We start from the raw sequence: 21,852 nt of genomic DNA on the forward strand, positions 1-21,852 counted from the left end.
GAGTGACAAAGGAATTCATGATCCCAGGAGCTGGATATAATTACAGAGAATTCAACACAGGCAGGACATACAGGAACTATCAAGAAAGAAAAAACAGGAGAATATCTTCAGTATAACTCTCTAAACAAGTAAGACTATATAAAGATGATGAGTAACACAGAACTGAAATTCACAGTAGCTAAACTGAATAGTGAAAATTATCAGTTATGGAAATTCAAAGTAAAGATGTTGTTATCTAAGGATGATTTATGGGAAGTAATTGTTACAGAAAAACCAGATCAAGATAATCAGACATGGGATAAGAAGAATAGACAAGCGAGAGCCACCATTAGTTTATTAGTGGATGATGCTCAATAAATACATATAAGAAATGAAGAAACAGTGAAAGGAATGTGGGAAGTATTAAAAAAACTGTATGAAAGACCTAGCTTGAATCACAAGTTATTTTTATTAAGAAAGCTTTACAGTATGAGATTGAGTGCAAATGACGACATGCAGAAGCACATATTCTCAATGATGGAAGTGATATCACAGCTAAGATCTATTGATGAAGACATTAAAGAAAGTCATGTAGCCGCTATATTATTGTGCAGTTTACCAGATTCGTATACAGCCTTGATAAATGCCCTTGAGACGAGATGAGAAACTGACATTACATTAGATTTTGTGAAAACAAGACTAGTAGATGAATATCAGAGAAGAAAAGAACACAGAAATGATTCTTCTACTGAAAAGGACAGTGAAAACGCTCTTAAAGCTACAGAATTTAAAAAACCCTATAATAAAGAGACAAGAGAATGCTTCAGATGTAAGAAAAAAGGTCATTTAAAGAAAGACTGTACCATATGGAAAGCAACAAAAATTACAACATAAAAAGCATACACAGAAAGTAAAAAACACAATTTCCGATTCATGTGAGAATGATTGGAATGGCACATTTAAAGTAGCAGACAAGAAATCATCACTTGGTTAGTTTATTGATTCAGGAGCAACGACTCATATGACAAGTGACAAGAATTTCTTTACTGATCTTGATTTAGATAAGAAAGAAGCCATTTATCTTGCAGATGGAAGCAAAATAACCGCAGAAGGTATCGGACAAGGTTTGCTAAATTGTTCAAACAAGTTCGGACAAGATTCAAAGATACTTGTACAGGATGTGTTGTATGTTCCAAAATTGGAAGGTGGATTATTATCTGTGAAACGTTTAACAGCAAAAGGACTTACAGTAAAATTCAAAGACAATGAGTGTGCAATTATTGCAGAAAACAAGGTGATAACCAAAGTCAAGGCAGATGAACAATTATATCATTTTGACACACCAAAGGAACAGATGTAGGTATGTACACATGATCACAAAAGCTGTATTCACATGTGGCATAGATGTCTAGGACATAGACACCCTGACAGTATAAGGGAACTACAGAGAAAAGAATTGACAAAAGATTTAAAGATATCAGATTGCTCAATTACCGTAAGATGTGAATGTTGTATAAAATCCAAAGCCACAAGGATATCTATTCCAAAAGAAAGTGAGATGAAAAGCGAAAGACCACTTGATTTGGTGCATACTGACGTATGTGGACCCATGAAAGTGACTACATCAGGAGGCAATAGATACATGTTGATTTTTATATATGACTACTCAAGATACACAGTCACATACTTAATTAAGAACAAAAGTGAAGTTTTTGATAAACTTGTAGACTATGTAACAAGATCAAGTAACAAATTTCAAAGGAAGCCAATTGTCATCAGAAGTGATAATGGAGGTGAATTTACAGGTCACAGAATAGAAGAATACTTAAGACAAAATGGAATAGAACACCAGAAAACTGTTCCATACACACCTGAACAAAATGGAGTAGCAGAAAGGAAAAACAGAACTCTAACAGAAATGATAAGATGTATGCTGACGGATTCCAAACTACCAGAGAAATATTGGGGTGAGGCAGCAATGACAGCTACATATTTACAGAACCAACTTTTTTCCAGAAAACTGACGAAAACTCCATATGAACTGTGGCAAGGTATGAAACCAAATGTCAATCATTTAAAAGTTTTTGGATGTAAAGTTTTTATATTCATTCCAACAGAAAAACGTTCCAAACTTCAAAACAGATCCATGGAAGGAATATTCGTTGGATATAGTGAAAATTGCAAAGGATATAGAATCCTAGATCCCAAAACAGACAGAGTTACGGTGAGTAACAGTGTGACATTCATTGAAGATTTAAATGAAGACATTATGATTTCAGTTGAAACAAAAAAATGAGAAAAACAATAGTGACATAACTGAAGAAATATCTGATGAGAAAGAAGTAGAAATCAATGAAGAACAAAATACTGAAAGTGAAGAATCACAACTACAAACAGACACAGAACCAAGACGTTCAATGAGAGAGAACAAAGGAAAACCACCAAAATGTCTCTCATACAAGACAAGCATAATAAAAATCTATTAGCCTACCTCTTGGGAAGACATATCTAAACTTCCTGAAGAAGAAGCTAATAAATGGATTGAAGCAACAGAAACAGAAATTAAATCCATGCATGATTCAAATACATGGACACTAACAGATTTGCCAGAAGGAAGAAAAGCCATAGGATGTAAATGGATTTTTAAAGTAAAATACCAAACAGATGGCACCGCTGAAAGATACCGAGCAAGACTCGTAGCTAAAGAGTATTCTCAAAAATATGGAAAAGACTATGATGAGACATTTGCTCCAGTTGTCAAACACACTACAATAAGAACTTTACTTACAGTTGCAGCAATGAAACAGATGGAACTGAGACATCTGGATGTAAAGACAGCTTTTTTGAATGGAGATTTAACAGAAGACATTTACATGGAACAACCTCCAGGATTCAAAGATTAAAGAAATCCAAACAAAGTTTGCAAACTACAGAAAAGCATATATGGTTTAAAGCAAGCAGCTAAAGCGTGGAATGACAAAATCACGGAAGTACTTACAAATGAAAAATTTCAAAGAAGCAAAGCTGATCCATGCTTGTGCACAAAAAGGCTGATTAATAGATGGATTTATCTACTTATATATGTAGACGACATTTTGATTTGTTTTAACCAAGAAAGGGATAAAGAAAACATTCTAAAAATCCTGAAGCAACATTTCGAAATCAAAGACTTGGGAAATGTGAAACAGTACCTAGGAATACAGGTAGAAAGAAGAAGATGGAAGATTCCTACTGAATCAAAATCACATGATTCAAGACATAACAGAAAAATTTGGATTAAAGGATGCAAAAACAGTAAAGTCTCCAATGGAAACTAATTATCTCAAAGAGATGAACAGTGAAAAAAATATGCTACCAAATAATGAAGAATACAGAACAGCAATAGGAAAACTACTGTATCTAGCGACCGTTACAAGACCAGACATCGCAGCAGCAGTAGGAATCCTGAGTAGAAAGGTATCAAAACCAAATAAAGCTGATTGGAATGCCGTGAAGAGAGTAATGCGTTATTTGAAAGGAACTAGCAATGTTAAGCTGAAATTACCCACAAGTGATAATTGCATTTTAACAGGATATGTTGATGCAAATTGGGCTGGAGATCCAACTGACAGAAGATCTACCAGTGGGCATATTTTTTTTCTCTCAGGTGGACCAATAAGTTGGACAAGTAAGAAACAGTCAATTGTGACACTGTCTTCAACAGAAGCAGAATATGTTGCCGCAGCACATGCGAGTCAAGAAGTACTGTGGTTAAGACAATTGTTGACAGAATTAGGACAACCACAGTTGGAACCAACAAAACTGAAAGAGGACAATCAAGGATGTCTTGTTCTTGCTCAGATGGAAAGCGTCAATCCAAGAACCAAGCATATTGATGTGAAATATCATTTCTTGAGAGATCATCAGGAACAAGGAGTCTTGAAGTTAGAGCATTGTCCTACTGAAGAAATGACAGCAGACATCTTCACGAAGGCATTGAATGCTGATAAACACCAGAGACTAATAAAAAAGTTGCGTTTGATTGAATAAGTCCTTACTGTTGAGAAAGGGTGTGTGCATATGCAACAGATTAGGACTTATTATAAGTGAAAGGAGGACTTTATACTAACCAGACAGCAGATGGCGATAGTGTGTAAAGTTATATGCTTGCTGTAATGGTGGGAGGAAAGCTCTCAATTGTTGGTTGTTTCTTACTTCCTGTGTTTTTTTTCTTTCCTGTATGTGTTATGTCAGCAGCGCACGGACTGTGTGACACTGAATTGTATCTCATGTTTAACCAGTATGAAGTAAATACTGTTTACTCAAGATATCTTGCTGATTGAAGCTCTCGTAAGTACAGTGGTGACTGTAAGAAGATGCACTCTGCGACAACCTGGGTGTCAGAGATGCTTCCAGGGGTCTTCCCCATGCTGTTCTCATGTCTTTTCAGCACTGTATGCATGTGTCACACAGCACATGGCCAGATAAGGTTGTAAAATGTTAAAATGACATTTCCCGGTGAATGCATTTGTCACGGTTGAAAGCAATACAAAAGTGCAAAAATGCATAGAAAATGCTACTTATGAACATAGCCCAAGGTGTGGAGGAGTATTTTAGTTTTTGGTTATTTATTTTACCTTATACACAAGTCTTTACCCTGGAAAGGAACTTCCTTAACATATTTCACAGGAAAGCAGTTTCAGTTTCGTTTTTGAACGTTTTATTGTGAGCCCTTAAAAGTGGCTTAATACCTCTGACCACGTTGTTGACAGCAGTGACTTGGGGGTCAGAAATGCTTCCTGGGGCGATCCCCATGCTGTCCCCATGTCATTTGAGCTCTGTCACTATCGTTTTGGGCACTTGTTAGGCTTTTAAAAGACTGCTGGGGGTGCCGCCGCAAAAATGCTCGGGTCTCCCATAGACTAACATTGGGCTCGTTGCTTGGGTCGAGCACCCGAGTATCATGGCGAGCTCGACCCGAGCAACTAGTGCTGATGCGTCACACACAAATCTGCTTACAAAAATATTTAAACACAGGTTGTAATGTAACAAAATAGGTGAAAAGCCAAGGAGGGTGAATACTTTCGCAAGCCACTGTAGGGTTTAACTTTCCTCCACAACATAAAAGGATTTCCAAAATGTTCTGGTACATTGAGATATAACTGTCTATTTATTTAAAATCACATGATTAGGTGTTTTTAGGAAAGTTCATGCTGATACTCACTGTGCTGTGTTGCTAGAAACAGTAGAAAATTCAATACCCCAAATTCTGTTGCAGCTTCCATTAACAAGCCATGTTCTGTTAACAGTCATGTACATAATTCTAATTTCTTACTCATTTCATTTTTAGCCTTAATTCAGCTTCTGGCCGCTGCAGAGACTGGGCGAGATGTTGTGTATTTCACCTTTGGTGACAAGGAGTTAATGCATGAGGTTTACAGAATGCACGACTGCCTTGTTGAGAAGGATAAAACTGTTGGTGAGTACTTTATATATTGACTTCCACAAATAGAATACTTAAAAAGGAGCAATCATCAGAAAATGATCAATTATATACTGTAAATCAGATTTTTGTTTCATGTATTTTAAAACAAAGGCAATGTTTTTTTTCAAATTACAATTTTTATTTAAAAAAAAATAAAATTAGCAATCTTACAATTTTCCCAATAGCTACAGTGTTTTTTGTAGACTCCTACTGTCTGTACTTTGAGGAATTTCAGGAGTTTAAAGCAAGACTCCTTCAGAGGCATGACTACAATGACTGATAAAGCCGCTATACACACCTAATAACACAGGATCCACCAATTATAATAGTTGATGTCACAGCTTCCCCTCCCTTCACAATCACTTTTGCACACGCACATTAGATGCCTCAATACAAACAATAGGCTGATCATTGTGGCTATGTCCATATGTTTTTTTTCCTGAAACAAAATGACGTATGAGTGTAAAAATTGGAAGAATTCTGTTTTATTTTTCATAAAGATTGTGGTATATACGGTTTTCTCAAAAGTTTACATACCCCAGCAGAATTTTTGCTTTTTTGGCCTTGTTTCAGAGAATATGAATGATAATAAAAAAAACTTTTTCTCCACTCATGGTTATTGGTTGGGTGAAGCCATTTATTGTCAAACTTCTGTGTTTTCTCTTTTTAAATCTTAATGACAACCAAAAACATCCAAAGGACCCTGATCAAAAGTTCACATACCCCAGTTCTTAATACCGTGTATTGCCCCCTCTAACATCAATGACAGCAGCACAAGATATTTACAAAGATACTACTTTTCAGCATAAAAATACATTGGGGCATTATCAATAGTACCCCTTTAATGGAAATATAGGAGCCTTACTGGTAGTACAAAGGCTCTGGAAAAGCACTATGGCTCTTCACACCCCCAAAGAAATCCAGGAAATTCTGCACTCCCAAGTCCAAATGTTCCCCTCCCTTCTGAGCCCCACAGTGTATATAAACCACATTTAGCATCCACATGTAGCGATGACAGCCCACTTAATTTACGGGTGCATGTCTCCAGAAGCACGAGCTGGGCATAACGTACTGTGCACTACAACGTACGGGCACTACAATAGCAGATTTGCAATTTTCACTGCTGCTTGTTTCTGTAAAACACCCATGGAGTCAAAATCGTCACTAAACTTTTAGATAAATTCTCAAAGGGGTATCATTTCCAAAATTGGGTCATTTGAGGGGGGATTCTGCTCTTCTAGCACTTAGGAGCTCTGTATATGGAGTCCGCAAACTATTCAAGGAAAATTTGTACTCCAGGAGGCAAATAGCGCTCCATCCCTCCTGAGTCTCACCGTGTGGCTAAGCTGTACTGCAGAGCCACATATGGGGTATTTTTACATTCAGCAGAAATTTTGTGACACATTTTGGTGTCATTTTTAACCATTTTCCCTTGTGAAAATGTAAAATCTGTGGCTTATTTTTATGGTAAAAATGTAATTATTTTTTCTTCACTGCCCAAAGGTACTGCCCCCTTAAATGAATTTTTTGAGAGGTGCAGTTTGCAAAATGGAGTCACTTATGGGGGGTTCTGCTGTTCTAGCAACTCAGGGGCTCTCCCAGTAGGTCATCGCACCCCTAAACCATAACAGTAAAATCTGCACTAAATTATGGCGCTCCTTCCCTTCTGAGTTTTGCTCTGTGCCTCAAGAGTAGGTCCCTATTACATGTAAGGTATTGGCATACTCAAGATAAATTGCACAACAAACTGAGGTCCATTTTTTCCTATAAGCCCTTATAAAAATTAAAAATTTGTGGCTAAAACAACATTTTAGCAGTAAAAATTTAATTATCTTTTCTTTACGCCCAATGGTATACATTTCTGCAAGGCACATGTGGTGTCAACTTGCTCACTGCACTCCTAGATGAATTAATTGAGAGGTGTAGTTTGTAAAATGACATCACTTCATCACTTATGTGGGGTTTCTGCTGTTCTGGCACCGCCTGGGCTCTGCCAATGTGGCATGGCACCCTCAAACCATTCCAGCAAAATCTGAACTCCAATATGGCATGTCTTCCCTTCTGAGCTTTGCACTGTGCCTCAAAAGTAGTTTTTGACCACATATGGGGTTTAGGTGTACTCAGGAGAAATTGCACAACAAATTGTATGGTGCAATTTCTCTTGCTGCCCTTCTGAAAATAAAAAAATAGGGCTAAAAGAACATTTTTATGGGAAAAATTAGATTTTTTTTATTTTCACAGCTCAATGTTAGAAACTTCTGTGAAGCACCTGGGGGTTCAAGGTGCTCGTCACACATCTAGACACTTCCTTGAGGGGTTTAGTTCCCTAAATGGGGTCACTTATGGGGGTTTTCACTGTTTAGGCACATCAGGGGCTCTCCAAATGCAACATGGCATCTGCTAATGATTCCAGCAAATTTTGAGTTCAAAAAGTCAAATGGTGCTCCTTCCCTTTCAGAGTCCTGCCGTGCACCCGAATAGTAGTTTTCCCCCATATATGAGGTATCTGTGTACTCAGGAGAAATTGCACAACATATTGTATGGAGCAATTTCTCCTGTTACTCTTGTGAAAATAAAAAAATTGGTGCTAAAAACATTTTTGAGTGAAAAATTTGATTTTTTTTTATCTTTACAGCTCATGTTTATAAACTTTTGTGAAGCAGCTAGGGGTTCAAGGTGCTGACCACACATCTAGATAAGTTAATTGAGAGGGCCTAGTTTTCAAAATAGGGTCACTTGTCGGGGTTTCCACTGTTTAGACACATCGAGGGCTATCGAAATGCGACATGGCATCTGCTCTCGATTCCAGCCAATTTTGCATTCAAAAAGTCAAACGGTGCTCTTTCCCGTCCGAGTCTGCCGTACACCCAATCAGTAGTTTTCCTAAACATGTGGGGTATCAGAATGCTCAGGAGAAATTGCACGACAAATTTTGGGGTCCATTTTCTTTTTTTACCCTTCTAAAAATAAAAAAATTTGCGTGTCTGAAGCAAAATTTTTGGGAAAAAAAAGTTAAAGTTAAATGTTCATTTTTTCTTTCCACATTGCTTCAGTTCCTTTGAAGCACCTGAAGGGTTAATAAACTTCTTGAATGTGGTTTTGAGCACCTTGAGGTGTGCAGTTTTTAGAATGGTATCCATTTTGCTTATTTTCTGTCAAATAGGTCCCTCAAGGTCACTTCATATGTGATGTGGTCCCTAAAAATAATTGTTTTGTCAATTTTGTTGGAAAAATTGGAAATCGCTGGTCAACTTTTAGCCCTTCTAACTTCCTAACAAAAAAAAATTGTTTAAAAAATTGTGCTGATGTAAAGTAGACATGTGGTAGAGTGTCTTCAATGAAATGGCTCCGTAGTGCGGACGCCAATGCTTTCGTCGCCAGCCCCTACTTAGGCTGCACATCCAGCTGAAGTGTATTGCAGCGCACAAACTTCCTGGGTCCGTGCCCACAATTCACACTGCCGGCCAATCAGAGGCCAGTAGCTGACGTCGGCATGCACGTGACTGGGCGCGCGGCAGTCACATCATGCGCTCCCATCGCTTGGACGCTGAAGTCAGCTGCTGGCTTCAGAAGACGACAACATGCTGCAGGGGAGAGGGGGAAAGGGGAGTAGGAGTGTTTGTTTTTTTTCTATGTATTTAACAACAGCACAGGCAGGATGACATATACAAGGATGGTGGGCATACACCAGGATGGGGGAGCATACACCAGGATGGGGGAGCATACACCAAGATGGGGGAGCATACACCAGGATGGGAGAGCATACACACATATACCAGGATGGGAGAGCTTATACCAGGATAGGAGAACATATACCAGGATTGGGCAACATATACCAGGATAGGGGGGGTGTGACTATACAGCCTAAAATCTTAATTAGCCAGACTATTAGATTTGTTAATCCAAAATAAATACCTTATTGTGTTTTATTAGAGATTGCTAGCTGTGTTTTATTAATGTTCTGCTTGCTCGTCAGTTTATGTACACTAATTTAATTTGTAAAGTGTCCAGCATTTCACTAATCTCATTAGTATCTGAGGAGCCACTAACCATTGTTCAAAAATCATCTAGGCACATTGTGTAAGTGTTGAAAGAAAACCCGGCAGAGCCTTCACCACAGGGAGTCTCACATGTAGACCCAGGTGATGCAGTCGACCTGAGAAAGATACCTCCACTAATACACACTTAGCTTTTGGGGGGAGGTGGGTGAGAGCTGTTCTGACATTCAGGGGGCTGAGCCCAGTGAAGCAGATAGGACATGTGTTTTTGTAGCAGTTTGACTTGAGAAGCAGAATCAAGGAGCATCAGAAAGACTTTGCAAGGAGAATGAGAGACATCCTTCAGGACAGCAGATGGATTGCATGGCATACCCAAAGAGACACAGATTTGAATTCTATATGATTCTAGCCTAAGGGTACTGGCCCTGACTGGAAAGATATGGATCTGCTCCATTTGACCATCAGAGAGACATGGATACATTTTGGGGAGACCAGGGTTGGGACGAAGAAGTCACCTGGCCCCAGGGATATGTTGTTTGGGGTTGCCAGGAGGGACCGACCGGCCTCCTGCAACTCCCAGAGACATTTGGAGAAGCCAGATTGGGACCCACTGGTCATCTGGTCCCATGGAAACTCTCGGAGAGGCCAGGTTGGGACCCTCGGGTCTCTTGGTCTTGTACCTCGATGGACTGATAGCTTCCTAAGCTTGCCGCTACCATCTTTCTGTGGGGGCCCGCCAGAAGCTGGGGGCCACTAGTCTCCAAAGACACAGCTGTTCTATTCCAGGCGGGCGGAGAAGGAAGGGTGAGACTGTGTGATGTTGTACCATCTTGGGTATGTGCTGGGACTGTTCTGTGTGTTTAATGACGGCTTTGTGGTTCAATAAAGTATTGCCACACTGTTTTACCCTCACCCTGCGTTGCCTGAGTAGCATTACGCCCAGGGAAGAACCTTGGGTCTTCACAGTGGGCATATACCAGGATGGGAGAGCATATACCAGGATGGGGGAGCATATACCAGTATGGAAAAACATATACCAGCATGGAGAAACATATACCAGGATGGAGAAACATAAACCAGGATGAAGGGACATGTACCAGGATGAAGGGACATGTACCAGGATGGGGGGACATGTACCAGGATGGGGGGACATGTACCAGGATTGGGGGGACATGTACCAGAATGGGGGGCGATATACCAGGATGGAGGGACCATATACCAGAATGAAGGTGCATATGTCAGAATGGAGGGACATGTACAAGGATGGGGGGACATGTACCAGAATGGGGGGACATGTACTAGGATGGAGGGGCCATATACCAGGATGGAGGGACCATATACCAGAATGAGGATGTATATGCCAGAATGGAGGGACATATACCAGGATGGGGGAACATATACCAGGATGGTGAACATATACTAGGATGGATGGACATATGCCAGGATGGGGGCACCATATACCAGGATGGGGGAGCATATACCAGGATGGTGGAGGATATGCCTTCATATCTGCAGTCTGGTACCCCTTATCCTATCTGTGGCTCCACTTTGTTGGCCTGCCTGCTCTCTGTTGCTTCTGCTTACTCTGATACCCCTGCCTACTCTCTGCTGTCCCCATCTGTTCTTTGCTGCCCCCTTCTGCTCTCTGCATGAGTTGTGCGATAAATAAGTGGGTTTTGGTTTGCAGTTTGGGTACTTGGTCTCTAAAAGGTTCGCCATCACTGTTGTAGTACATTGCTTCAATAAAATGGCGCCGGAGTCAGTGCGTGCGCATACTGCGATTTCCAGTGCTATTTTATTAAAGACACTGTATATGCAAATTTGCAGACCCAGTGTCTTAAAAAAGGCGTAAAATTAAAAATGTACTGATAAAAATGCTCGCCACCTGGGCGTAGAACGGGTTCAGTAGCTAGTATACTATACTACCATATTGTCATAGTCAAATAATGGTCCCTTAATAAAACATAACTTTCAATCCATATTATTAATAATAGAAAAAGACCCCATGTTAAAAGCACTGTAAGGTGGCTGCCGGACACATAGTGGATGCGAGATATGTATCACAGAGGTGGAAGTCCTCTGTGATGTAAACCTGGAGTAATGCTCTAGTACACACAGTACTAAGAGGGGTTAATGGGCCATGTCAGGGCTAGGTTAAATGTGAGCAGCTAAAGAGTTCAGTTGGGACAGCTGTTCACCATATCTCCACCCCTGGGTGTGGTTCACATTATAAAATGGGGACTGCTTGTCTCACACATGGTTTGTGTGTGGAAGTGTGCAGACCTCCAGGATTGTGTGCCTTTGCTAAAGGACTAAGAAGCTGGACTCTAACTTAAGCGGGCGAACCCGAACGATTGTATGGACTTTTTGCTTACTGTTTCATTTTGTACCTGACAAGGGCTGTATTTGAGTATTCCTGCGATGCGGTTTATGAGGACTGAAAAAAACAAGGTAGACATTTAAATAGAAACGGCTCCTATGATACCTCATCTCACTCCCAAGTGAGTAGCATTGTTACAACTCATATTGCCATGAGAGGGAGCAAGAGATTAAGTCTGGCATATCCTGATTTTAGTGGTAAGTACTTCTAGCTATTAAGTAGTTTTTGTATAATCTATCCTGCAATTCTATTGCAGAGATCCTATCCTCTTATTAGTATTATTATTATTACTATCAGGGGTGGATTAAAAGTAGCAAGGGCCCCGGGCAGTTTAGAAGGCGCGCCCCCCCTCCCCCTCCCCCCCACACACACCTGATGTATTACGTGACATGTCACATGATCCCCTGTGATAGATCATGTGATAGTTCACGTGAAATTAATTTGGCACAATATTAATTATAATAATTTTTTTTAGGCTGTGTGCCCACTATGCGTTTTTTAAGCGTTTCCGCAGCGGCAATTCCGCTGCAGAAACGCTTAAAAAACGCTTGGTAGAAGGTCTGCCATGTTCCCCAATGATAATCCGCATGTGCTGTGCACATGCTGCGGAAATTTCCGCTGTGGATTATCATTGCGGAAAAATCCGCAGCACTACCAATTATTTTGCGGAAGCGCAGCGCTTTCGCCGCCATTGACTTGCATTGGAACACATGGAATCCGCATCACTGCATCTGTACATGCAGAATCCTTGCATTTTAATATGCGGATGGTACCCGGGTTTGGAGAAGAAGAGACTCTCCTCCGGACCCGGGTACCATAGAACCTGTAAAAAAAGAATAAAATAAAAAATAAATATTATACTTACCTTTTGATGGCCCCGGGTGTCTTTATCCGATGCGTCCTGGCTTGCCGGCAGCTCGCAATGGTCTGGAAAGGACCTGCCGTGACGTCATTTAGTCATGTGTCAGGTCACGCGACCGCTGACGTCGGCAGGCCATCAGAAGGTAATTATATATTTATTTTTTACCATTCTTTTATGGTCACACTATATAAATCCATGCCGGTTGCATGGATTTATATAGTGTGACCAACTTGTCAAGCACTTTCCAAGTGATGCTAAAATTGCTTGGAAAGCGCTTGTCAACCCGCATGCGGAAATGCATATGAAGAACGCTTCACATCCGCAAGTCCCTGGCAGGAAAAACGCATGTACAATCCGCATATACAATCCGCATGTACAATCCGCATGCGTTTTTTCTGCCAGGGAGATGCAGAAACACTCAAAAAAAAATCCGGAGCATTTCTGCATCGTGGGCACATAGCCTTACATTAATTGTATGACTCAATATTGAGCACACGTAGCCATCTATACACAGCAGGGGGCCGCACGTAGCCATCTATACACAGCAGGAGGCCGCACGTAGCCATGTATACACAGCAGGAAGTCGCACGTAGCCATCTATACACAGGAGGAGGCCGCACGTAGCCATCTATACACAGCGGGAGGCCGCATGTAGCCATCTATACACAGCGGGAGGCCCCACGTAGCCAGGGAGATGCAGAAACACTCAAAAAAAATCTGGAGCATTTCTGCATCGTGGGCACAAAGCCTTACATTAATTGTATGACTCAATATTGAGCACACGTAGCCATCTATACACAGCAGGAGGCCGCACGTAGCCATCTATACACAGCAGGAGGCCGCACGTAGCCATCTATACACAGCAGGAAGTCGCACGTAGCCATCTATACACAGCAGGAGGCCGCATGTAGCCATCTATACACAGCGGGAGGCCGCATGTAGCCATCTATACACAGCGGGAGGCCCCACGTAGCCATCTATACACAGCGGGAGGCCCCACAGCTCCATCTATACACAGCAGGAGGTCGCACATATCCATCTATACATAGCGGGAGGCCGCACGTAGCCATCTATAAACAGTGGGAGTCCGCACATAGCCATCTATACACAGCGGGAGGCCGCACAGAGCCATCTATACACAGCAGGAGGCCGCACCTAGCCATCTATACACAGTGGGAGGCCGCACGTAGCCATCTATACACAGTGGTAGGCCGCTCGTAGCCATCTATACACAGCGGGAGGCCGCATGGAGCCATCTATACACAGCAGGAGGCTGCACGTAGCCATCTATACACAGCGGGAGGCCGCACGGCGCCACCTATACACAGCGGGAGGCCGCACGGCGCCACCTATACACAGCGGGAGGCCGCACGGCGCCACCTATACACAGCGGGAGGCCGCACGGCGCCATCTATGCACAGCAGGGGGCCGCACGGTGCCATCTATACACAGCGGGAGGCCGCACGATGCCATCTATACACAGCAGGGGGCCACACGATGCCATCTATACACAGCGGGAGGCCGCACGGCGCCATCTATACACAGCAGGAGGCCGCACGGCACCATCTATACACAGAGGGAGGGCGCACGGCGCCATCTATGAGCAGCGGGAAGCCGCACGGCGCTCCCCCCAGAGACAGCAGGAGGCCGCACTGCGCCATCTATACTCACCAGGAGGCCGCACGCAGTCACGCACGCAGTCACGCACACAGTCACACACACAAACATATACAGACATATACAGACAGTACATACACGCATAAACACATTTGAAACACAAAAATACGTATAAACAGACATCACACAATGATATCTGCCTGCACACACACACACACATACACACAAACTCACAAGTCCCTGGCAGGAAAAACGCATGTACAATCCGCATATACAATCCGCATGTACAATCCGCATGCGTTTTTTTCTGCCAAGGAGATGCAGAAACACTCCAAAAAAAATCCGGAGCATTTCTGCATCGTGGGCACATAGCCTTACATTAATTGTATGACTCAATATTGAGCACACGTAGCCATCTATACACAGCAGGAGGCCGCACGTAGCCATCTATACACAGCAGGAGGCCGCACGTAGCCATCTATACACAGCAGGAGGCCGCACGTAGCCATCTATACACAGCGGGAGGCCGAACGTAGCCATCTATACACAGCGGGAGGCCGCACGTAGCCATCTATATACAGAGGAAGGCCGCACGTAGCCATCTATATACAGCGGAAGGCCGCACGTAGCCATCTATACACAGCAGGAGGTCGCACATAGCCATCTATACATAGTGGGAGGCCGCACGTAGCCATCTATACACAGCAGGAGGTCGCACATAGCCATCTATACATAGTGGGAGGCCGCACGTAGCCATGTATACACAGCGGGAGGCCGCATGTAGCCATCTATACACAGCGGGAGGCCGCCCGGAGCCATCTATACACAGCAGGAAGCCGCACGTAGCCATCTATACACAGCGGGAGGCCGCACGGCGCCACCTATACACAGCGGAAGGCCGCATGGCGCCATCTATACACAGCAGGGGGCCGCACGGTGCCATCTATACACAGCGGGAGGCCGCACGACGCCATCTATACACAGCAGGGGGCCGCACGGCGCTATCTATACACAGCGGGAGGCCGCACGGCGCCATCTATACACAGCGGGAGGCCGCACGGCGCCATCTATACACAGCGGGAGGCCGCACGGCGCCATCTATACACAGCGGGAAGCCGCACGGCGCTCCCCCCAGAGACAGCAGGAGGCCGCACGGCGCCATCTATACTCAGCAAGAGGCCGCACGCAGTCACGCACGCACACACACACAAACATATACAGACATATACATACAGTACATACACGCATAAACACATTTGAAACACAAAAATACATATAAACAGACATCACACAATGATATCTGCCTGCACACACACACACATACACACACACTCACAAGTCCCTGGCAGGAAAAGCGCATGTACAATCTGCATATACAATCCGCATGTACAATCCGCATGCGTTTTTTCTGCCAGGGAGATGCAGAAACACTCAAAAATAAGTCCGGAGCATTTCTGCATCGTGGGCACATAGCCTTACATTGATTGTATAACTCAATATTGAGCACACGTAGCCATCTATACACAGCAGGAGGCCGCACGTAGCCATCTATACACAGCAGGAGGCCGCACGTAGCCATCTATACACAGCAGGAAGCCGCACGTAGCCATCTATACACAGCAGGAGGCCGCACGTAGCCATCTATACACAGCGGGAGGCCGCACGTAGCCATCTATACACAGCGGGAGGCCGCACGTAGCCATCTATATACCGCGGGAGGCCGCACAGCGCCATCTATACACAGCGGAAGGCCGCACGTAGCCATCTATACACAGCGGGAGGTCGCACATAGCCATCTATACATAGCGGGAGGCCGCACGTAGCCATCTATAAACAGTGGGAGGCCGCACGTAGCCATCTATACACAGCGGGAGGCCGCACGGAGTCATCTATGCACAGCAGGAGGCCGCACGTAGCCATCTATACACAGCGGGAGGCCGCACGTAGCCATCTATACACAGTGGGAGGCCACACGTAGCCACCTATACACAGCGGGAGGCCGCACGGCGCCACCTATACACAGCGGAAAGCCGCACGGCGCCATCTATACACAGCAGGGGGCCGCACGGTGCCATCTATACACAGCAGGAGGCCGCACAATGCCATCTATACACAGCAGGGGGCCGCACGATGACATCTATACACAGCGGAAGGCCGCACGGCGCCAACTATACACAGCGGAAGGCCGCACGGCGCCATCTATACACAGTGGGAGGCCGCACGGCACCATCTATACACAGCGGGAGGCCGCACGGCGCCATCTATACACAGCGGGAGGCCGCACGGCGCCATCTATACACAGCGGGAAGCCGCACGGCGCTCTCCCCAGAGACAGCAGGAGGCCGCACGGCACCATGTATACTCAGCAGGTGGCCGCACGCAGTCACGCACGCAGTCACGCACACACACAAACATATACAGACATATACATACAGTACATACACGCATAAACACATTTGAAACACAAAAATACATATAAACAGACATCACACAATGATATCTGCTTGCACACACACACACACACATACACACACACATACACACACAGACACACACACACTCACCATCCCCCAGCTTGGCTCCAGTCCTCCAGCTCTTTTCCGGTGCAGCACTGCAGGCCGGGCGCGCACTGCGTGACGTCACAGCTAGTAGACACGGCTGCGCACAGGGCCGTGTCTCCTAGCAGTGACGCGGCCGGGCCAGCACAGGGAAGTTAACTACTGCAGTGCTGGCCCGGCCGAAGAAGAAGCCCCCCTGCCACTGTCTGCCGGTATGCCCAGATTGGCCAGATTGCCCTCATTATAATTCCGCCAATGATTACTATCATCCCTACCTACTGTAGGGATTTGTACTCACTGAGCCACGTTGGAGGTAGGCACAGGTTCACACAGTGATGCAGTCTGCGGGTTCAAACAAACTGGTGGTTTATTTAGTGTCCATACACCAGTGAGGAAACAAAAGTAACAGCCTTTTCCTGGCACAAAAAAGGAATAACAGAACAAAGCTCAAAATAACAAGTCCATGCAGCACGACCTCAGCCATTTAAACAAAGTGCCTTTCTCTGCCTCCTGCAGAGTCTAAGGAGCACATGCAAGTTGCCCAACACATACAGACAGGCTGAGACAGGCGCAGCTGTCTTAAATCAGTCTTCCTAAACCTGGACTGGAGGTAAGTGAGCAGCTGTTCCCCCCCCCCAGCTCTTTCAGCTGCTCGTAAAACCCGGCCCTGTAATCCGGGCCCCTTAAATTCCTCTCGGCACTATGTGTGCTGGAGCCTGCTTTTCCTGGTCCTACATCATCGAAGCTTGGTACTTCGGGGACACATACCTCCCGTCCACGACCTGTCCAGCAGCCACCTTATACTACCTAAAATTTATCAGCTAGCAACCTCCCCAACATGTTTCACCACACAGGCATCATCAGGGGAATGAGGCTATAATGAATGTCATTATGAAACATGTTGGGAAGGCTGCTAGCTGATAGTTAATATAACATCTGCACTGACTGGCACTCAACAGCTATTGTCATAGTTCATGTTGCTTTAACCCCTTCACGACCTTTGACGTTCCCATATGTCATGGTCGGATAGGGGTCCCCGACCTTTGACGTATAGGTACATCATGACGATCATGCGCGACACAGAAGCTGTGCCCGTGCGATCGCCGCTGGGTTGGTTTACATGATAGCTGAGCCCCGACACTCACAGCCTGGAGTGGTGCCTGTATAAGGAAATGAACAAGTGAGAAGTTTCACACAGTTAATGCCTAACCGAGTGTCTGCAAGCGAGTACCGCCATCTGCTGATCAAAGATGAGGAACTGAAGAGTGAAGTGCATGTTCTCTGAGGGAAGAGATTGGAGAAGACACCAGGTGAGGTGATGGCTGTGGTGAAGTTAGTAATTATAAAAGGCCCAGGAGGGCAGTGAAGAGGAGGAGTCAGCACCTGGACCAGTGGCCGGTCAAACGTGCGGTGCAGTGGAGTTGGCTTATAGTCGCCATTACAAGTGATGAACTGAGTAACCAGACCCGAGTGAGGAACCGAGTACAAGATCCCAGGCCCAGTGACCAGAAGCGGACACAGGAGACCAGAGCTGGAAGATCTGAGTTGAGTGAGCTGGGCCAGGGCTGAGAGAGATGACCAGGCCGCAAAACAGGAAATGGGTCTTCCAAATGGGCAATGACCCGAAGCATACTGCCAAAAGGATAACAAACTCAATTTTTGGAGTGGCCATCACAAATCACTGACCACAATCCTATTGAAAATTTATGGGCAAATCTGAAAAGGCAGGTGCGAGCAAAGCGACCTACAAACCTTGATCAGTTACACCAGTTTTGTCAAGAGGAATGGGCCCAAATTCTGACCAACTATTGTAAGAAGCTTGTGGAAGGATATCCCAAATGTTTGACCCAAGTCATTCAGTTTAAGGGCAATGGAACCAAATACTAATGAAATATATGTAAACTTTTGACTTTGCAGTAAGTAATAAAAATGCGTTAAGACATTCTCTCTCTCATTATTCTGGCATTTGGCAAATATTAAAAATTATGGTAATCCTAATTGATCTGAAATGGGAAAGGTTTATTCTGTCTGATTTCATGTCAGATATTGAGAAAAACATGCATGTGTCTTTTTATATAGTGTATGTAAACTTCTGGTTTCAACTGTAACTGAATTGTTGTATTCATACGATATAATAATTTACTGTAACTCTACTGTTTGCTTTACCCTTTGATATTGTGCCATAGGCACCACATACAGTTGTGCTCAAAGGTTTACATACCCCGGCAGAATTTTTGCTTTCTTGGCCTTGTTTTAGAGAATATGAATGATAACAATAACAATTGCGGTGGCTAAGGGGAAGTGATCGCAATACTCACCTCCTCTTCCGGCCTCCAGTGCAGTCTGCCGCGGCTTCCCGGGTGTTGCCATGATGACCCGATGTCATCATGACAACATCCGGGTCACCAGACAGCAGGAAGATTGTTTGGTCATGCGCAGTGCATGACCAAACAATCTTCCCACTGTGCAGCGCTGACTGCCTGCATTGTCCCAGAGTGGGACAAAGTAAAAAAGTAAAAAAAACTTTCAGAAAGTGAAAAAAAAAAATAAAAAAAAAAATTGTAAAAATATATAAAAAAAAAAATCCACCAAAAATAAAAATATAATGTACCCATCAATAAATATTATTATGAAAAAAAAACAAACAAACAATAAAAGTACACATATTTAGTATCGCCGCGTCCGTAACGACCTGACCTATAAAACTGTCCCACTAGTTAACCCCTTCAGTGAACACGGTAAAAAAAATAAAAAAAAACGAAGCAAAAAACAATGCTTTATCATCATACCGCCAAACCAAAAATGGAATAACACGCGATCAAAAAGACGAATATAAATAAAAATAGTACTGCTGAAAACGTCATCTTGTCCTGCAAAAAACAAGCCATGATACAGCTCCATCATCCGAAAAATCAAAAAGGTATAGCTCTCAGAATAAAGCGATGCAAAAAAATAATTTTTTCTATAAAATAGCTTTTATTGTGTAAAAGCGCCAAAACATAGAAAAACGATATAAATGTGGTACCGATGTAAACGTACTGACCCAAAGAATAAAGCTACCTTATCAATTTTACCACACGCAGAGTAGAATAAAAAAATTAAAAAAAAAAAACAATTCCTGAATTGTTGGTTTTTGTTTATTCTGCCTCCCAAAAGCTGGAAAAGAAAGCGATCAAAAAATGTCACATGCCTGAAAATGGCACCAATAAAAATGTCAACTCATCCCGCAAAAAACAAGCCATCACATGACTCTGTCGGCCAAAATATGGAAAAATTATAGCTTTCAAAATATGGTGATGCAAAAACTAGATTTTACAAAATATGTGTCTTTTAGTGTGTGACAGCTGTCAATCATAAAAACCCAATATCATTCTGGTATCTCTGTAGTCGCACCGACCCGAAGAATAAGGTAGTCTAATCACTTATACCGCACTAGGAACTGCGTAAAAAATAAACGCTAGGGCTGGGGTTGGGGTTAGGGTTGTGCTAATGTTAGGGTTGGGGTTAGGGTTGTGCTAATGTTAGGGTTGGGGTTAGGGTTGTTTTCTTTTTCAAAAGTAAAAATAAAAAAAAATGATGATGATATGGCCACTAGTGTTGAACGCAAGTGCTCGCTACTTGAGTTTGCATCGGGTGCTCGGGTATGCATTGAGTATCGCGGGTGCTGGAGTCTCCGCCCCATATGCTTTGCGGCCAAAAAAACCTTGCGGGGATTGCCTGCCATGCACGAGCGATCCCCGCATGTTTTTTTTGGGGTGTCTAATAACCGTGAAACATGTGGGTGGGGACTCGAGCATTTCACTTGAGCACCCGTGATACATGGTGCATACCTGAGTACCCGATGCAAACTCAAGTAGCGAGCACTTGCGCTCAAGACTAATGACAACTTATTCAATATGATGACCTAATGTCATCAAATTCTGTGTCGTACCTCTGGGTTCAAAATGTTCACTATACCCCTTGATAAAATCCTTGAGGGGTGTAGTTTCCAAAATGGGGTCACTTATTGGAGGTTTCAACTATTTAGGCACATCAGGGGCTCTCCAAACGCGACATGGCATCCGCTCTCGATTCCAGCCGATTTTGCGTTCGAAAAGTCACACAGTGCTCCTTCCCTTCTGAACTCTGCCATGCGCCCAAACACTGTACTTTCCCCACATATGGGGTATTGGCGTACTCAGGAGAAATTGCACAAAAGTTTTTGGGGTCCATTTTCTCCTCTTACCCTTGTGAAAATAAAAAAATTGGGGCTAAAACATCATTTTTGTGGAAAAAGTTTGATTTTTTTAATTTTCACAGCTCCATGTTATAAACTTCTGTAAAGGACTTGGGGGTTCAATGTGCTCACCACACATCTAGATAAGTTCCCTGAGGGGTCTAGTTTCCAAAATGGTGTCACTTGTGGGGGGTTTCCACTGTTTAGGCACATCAGGGGCTCCCAAAATGCAACATAGTGTCCGCTAATTATTCAAGCAAATTTTACAATCAAAAAGTCAAATGGCGTTCCTTCCCTTCCGAACCCTGCCGTGTGCCCAAACAGTGATTTTCCCACACATATGGGGTATCTGCTAACTCAGGAGAAATTGCACAACAAACTGCATAGTGCAATTTCTTCTGTTACCCTTATGAAAATGCAAAAGTGGGGGCTGAAAAACATTTTTGTGGGAAAAATGTGAAACTTTTATTTTTACGGCTCAAATGTTATAAACTTCTGTGAAGCACCTGGGGGTTCAAGGTGCTCACCACACATCTAGATAAGTTCCCTGAGGGGTCTAGTTTCCATAATGGTGTCACTTGTGGGGGGTTTCCACTGTTTAGGCACATCAGGGGCTCCCAAAATGCAACATGGTGTCCGCTAATTATTCAAGCAAATTTTACATTCAAAAAGTCAAATGGCGCTCCTTCCCTTCCGAACCCTGCTGGGCGCCCAAACAGTGGTTTTCCCCCACATATGGGGTATCTGCTTACTCAAGAGAAACTGCACAACAAATTTT

At 43.7% G+C, this 21,852-nt stretch overlaps 1 protein-coding gene across 1 annotated transcript in view; it reads left to right on the forward strand.

Annotated features, from left to right (window-relative positions):
• LOC141271666 (poly(ADP-ribose) glycohydrolase-like) overlaps window positions 1–21,852 on the forward strand; it is a 527,289-nt gene that overhangs the window by 455,178 nt on the left and 50,259 nt on the right. The window contains exon 16 of the mRNA XM_073681706.1: window positions 5,309–5,437. Within this exon, the coding sequence (XP_073537807.1) occupies window positions 5,309–5,437 (129 nt within the window). The remainder of the gene's footprint in view (window positions 1–5,308; window positions 5,438–21,852) is intronic.

The sequence above is a fragment of the Phyllobates terribilis genome, unplaced genomic scaffold (assembly GCF_046119375.1).
Source record: "Phyllobates terribilis strain yellow unplaced genomic scaffold, ASM4611937v1 Scaffold_5__5_contigs__length_657084704, whole genome shotgun sequence".
In the NCBI taxonomy this organism is placed as follows: Eukaryota; Metazoa; Chordata; class Amphibia; order Anura; family Dendrobatidae; genus Phyllobates; species Phyllobates terribilis.